Below are 1,035 nucleotides of genomic sequence, written 5' to 3' on the forward strand. Positions count from 1 at the left end.
ATAGCATATATTCATTGTTGTATTGTATTATAGCATGTATTCATTGTTGTATTGTACTATAGGATGTATTCATTGTTGTATTGTACTATAGGATGTATTCATTGTTGTATTGTATTATAGGATGTATTCATTGTTGTATTGTATTATAGCATATATTCATTGTTGTATTGTATTATAGCATATATTCATTGTTGTATTGTACTATAGGATGTATTCATTGTTTTATTGTTTCTCCAGGCTATCTACGTGCCCGCTGATGACTTAACTGATCCTGCCCCTGCCACGACATTCGCTCACTTGGACGCTACCACCGTGCTGTCTCGTGGTATCGCAGAGTTGGGCATCTACCCTGCTGTTGACCCACTAGACTCGACCTCCCGTATTATGGACCCCAACATCGTTGGTAAAGAGCACTATGACGTGGCCCGTGGTGTACAGAAGATTTTACAGGTGTATATTATACAATTATTGTTTTCGTAAAGGTCAACCCCCTTTAAGATGGGGATATTCTGCTACTTTTCTTATAACTATGATCATTTACAATCATTTAAGGTGCTAGTTGTAAATATTTGTAGTTTTAACCTTTTTTTTTTTTAAGAATAAGTACATTGTTATAATTAAATGTTCATTAAATAATCTGAAGCTTTCGATTCTAGGACTACAAATCCCTGCAGGACATCATTGCCATCCTTGGAATGGACGAACTGTCTGAAGAAGACAAACTGACCGTTTCACGTGCAAGAAAAATTCAGCGTTTCTTGTCGCAGCCTTTCCAAGTAGCCGAGGTATTCACTGGGCAAGCAGGAAAGTTTGTACCACTTGCTGAAACTATCAAAGGCTTCAAAATGATTTTGGAAGGTCTGTAATGTTTCCTGTTATTAAACTTAACCCTTCTGTTTTAGTATTTGATATTGCTGGGTAGTATAAGTTTAGATGTTATGGGCAGTACATGTTTTTGGATGTTGTTATTGGCAGTACATGTTTTTAGGTGTTGTTATGGGCAGTACATGTTTTTAGATGTGTTATGGGCAGTAC

At 36.5% G+C, this 1,035-nt stretch overlaps 1 protein-coding gene across 1 annotated transcript in view; it reads left to right on the top strand.

Moving 5' to 3' along the window:
- The window catches only part of LOC106474003 (ATP synthase subunit beta, mitochondrial-like), an 18,208-nt gene that overhangs the window by 14,988 nt on the left and 2,185 nt on the right, over positions 1-1,035 (top strand). The window contains exons 6-7 of the mRNA XM_022402383.1: positions 208-450; positions 657-858. Coding sequence (XP_022258091.1) covers positions 208-450; positions 657-858 — 445 coding nt within the window. The remainder of the gene's footprint in view (positions 1-207; positions 451-656; positions 859-1,035) is intronic.

This window comes from Limulus polyphemus, unplaced genomic scaffold (genome assembly GCF_000517525.1).
Source record: "Limulus polyphemus unplaced genomic scaffold, Limulus_polyphemus-2.1.2 Scaffold6710, whole genome shotgun sequence".
Classification (NCBI taxonomy): Eukaryota; Metazoa; Arthropoda; class Merostomata; order Xiphosura; family Limulidae; genus Limulus; species Limulus polyphemus.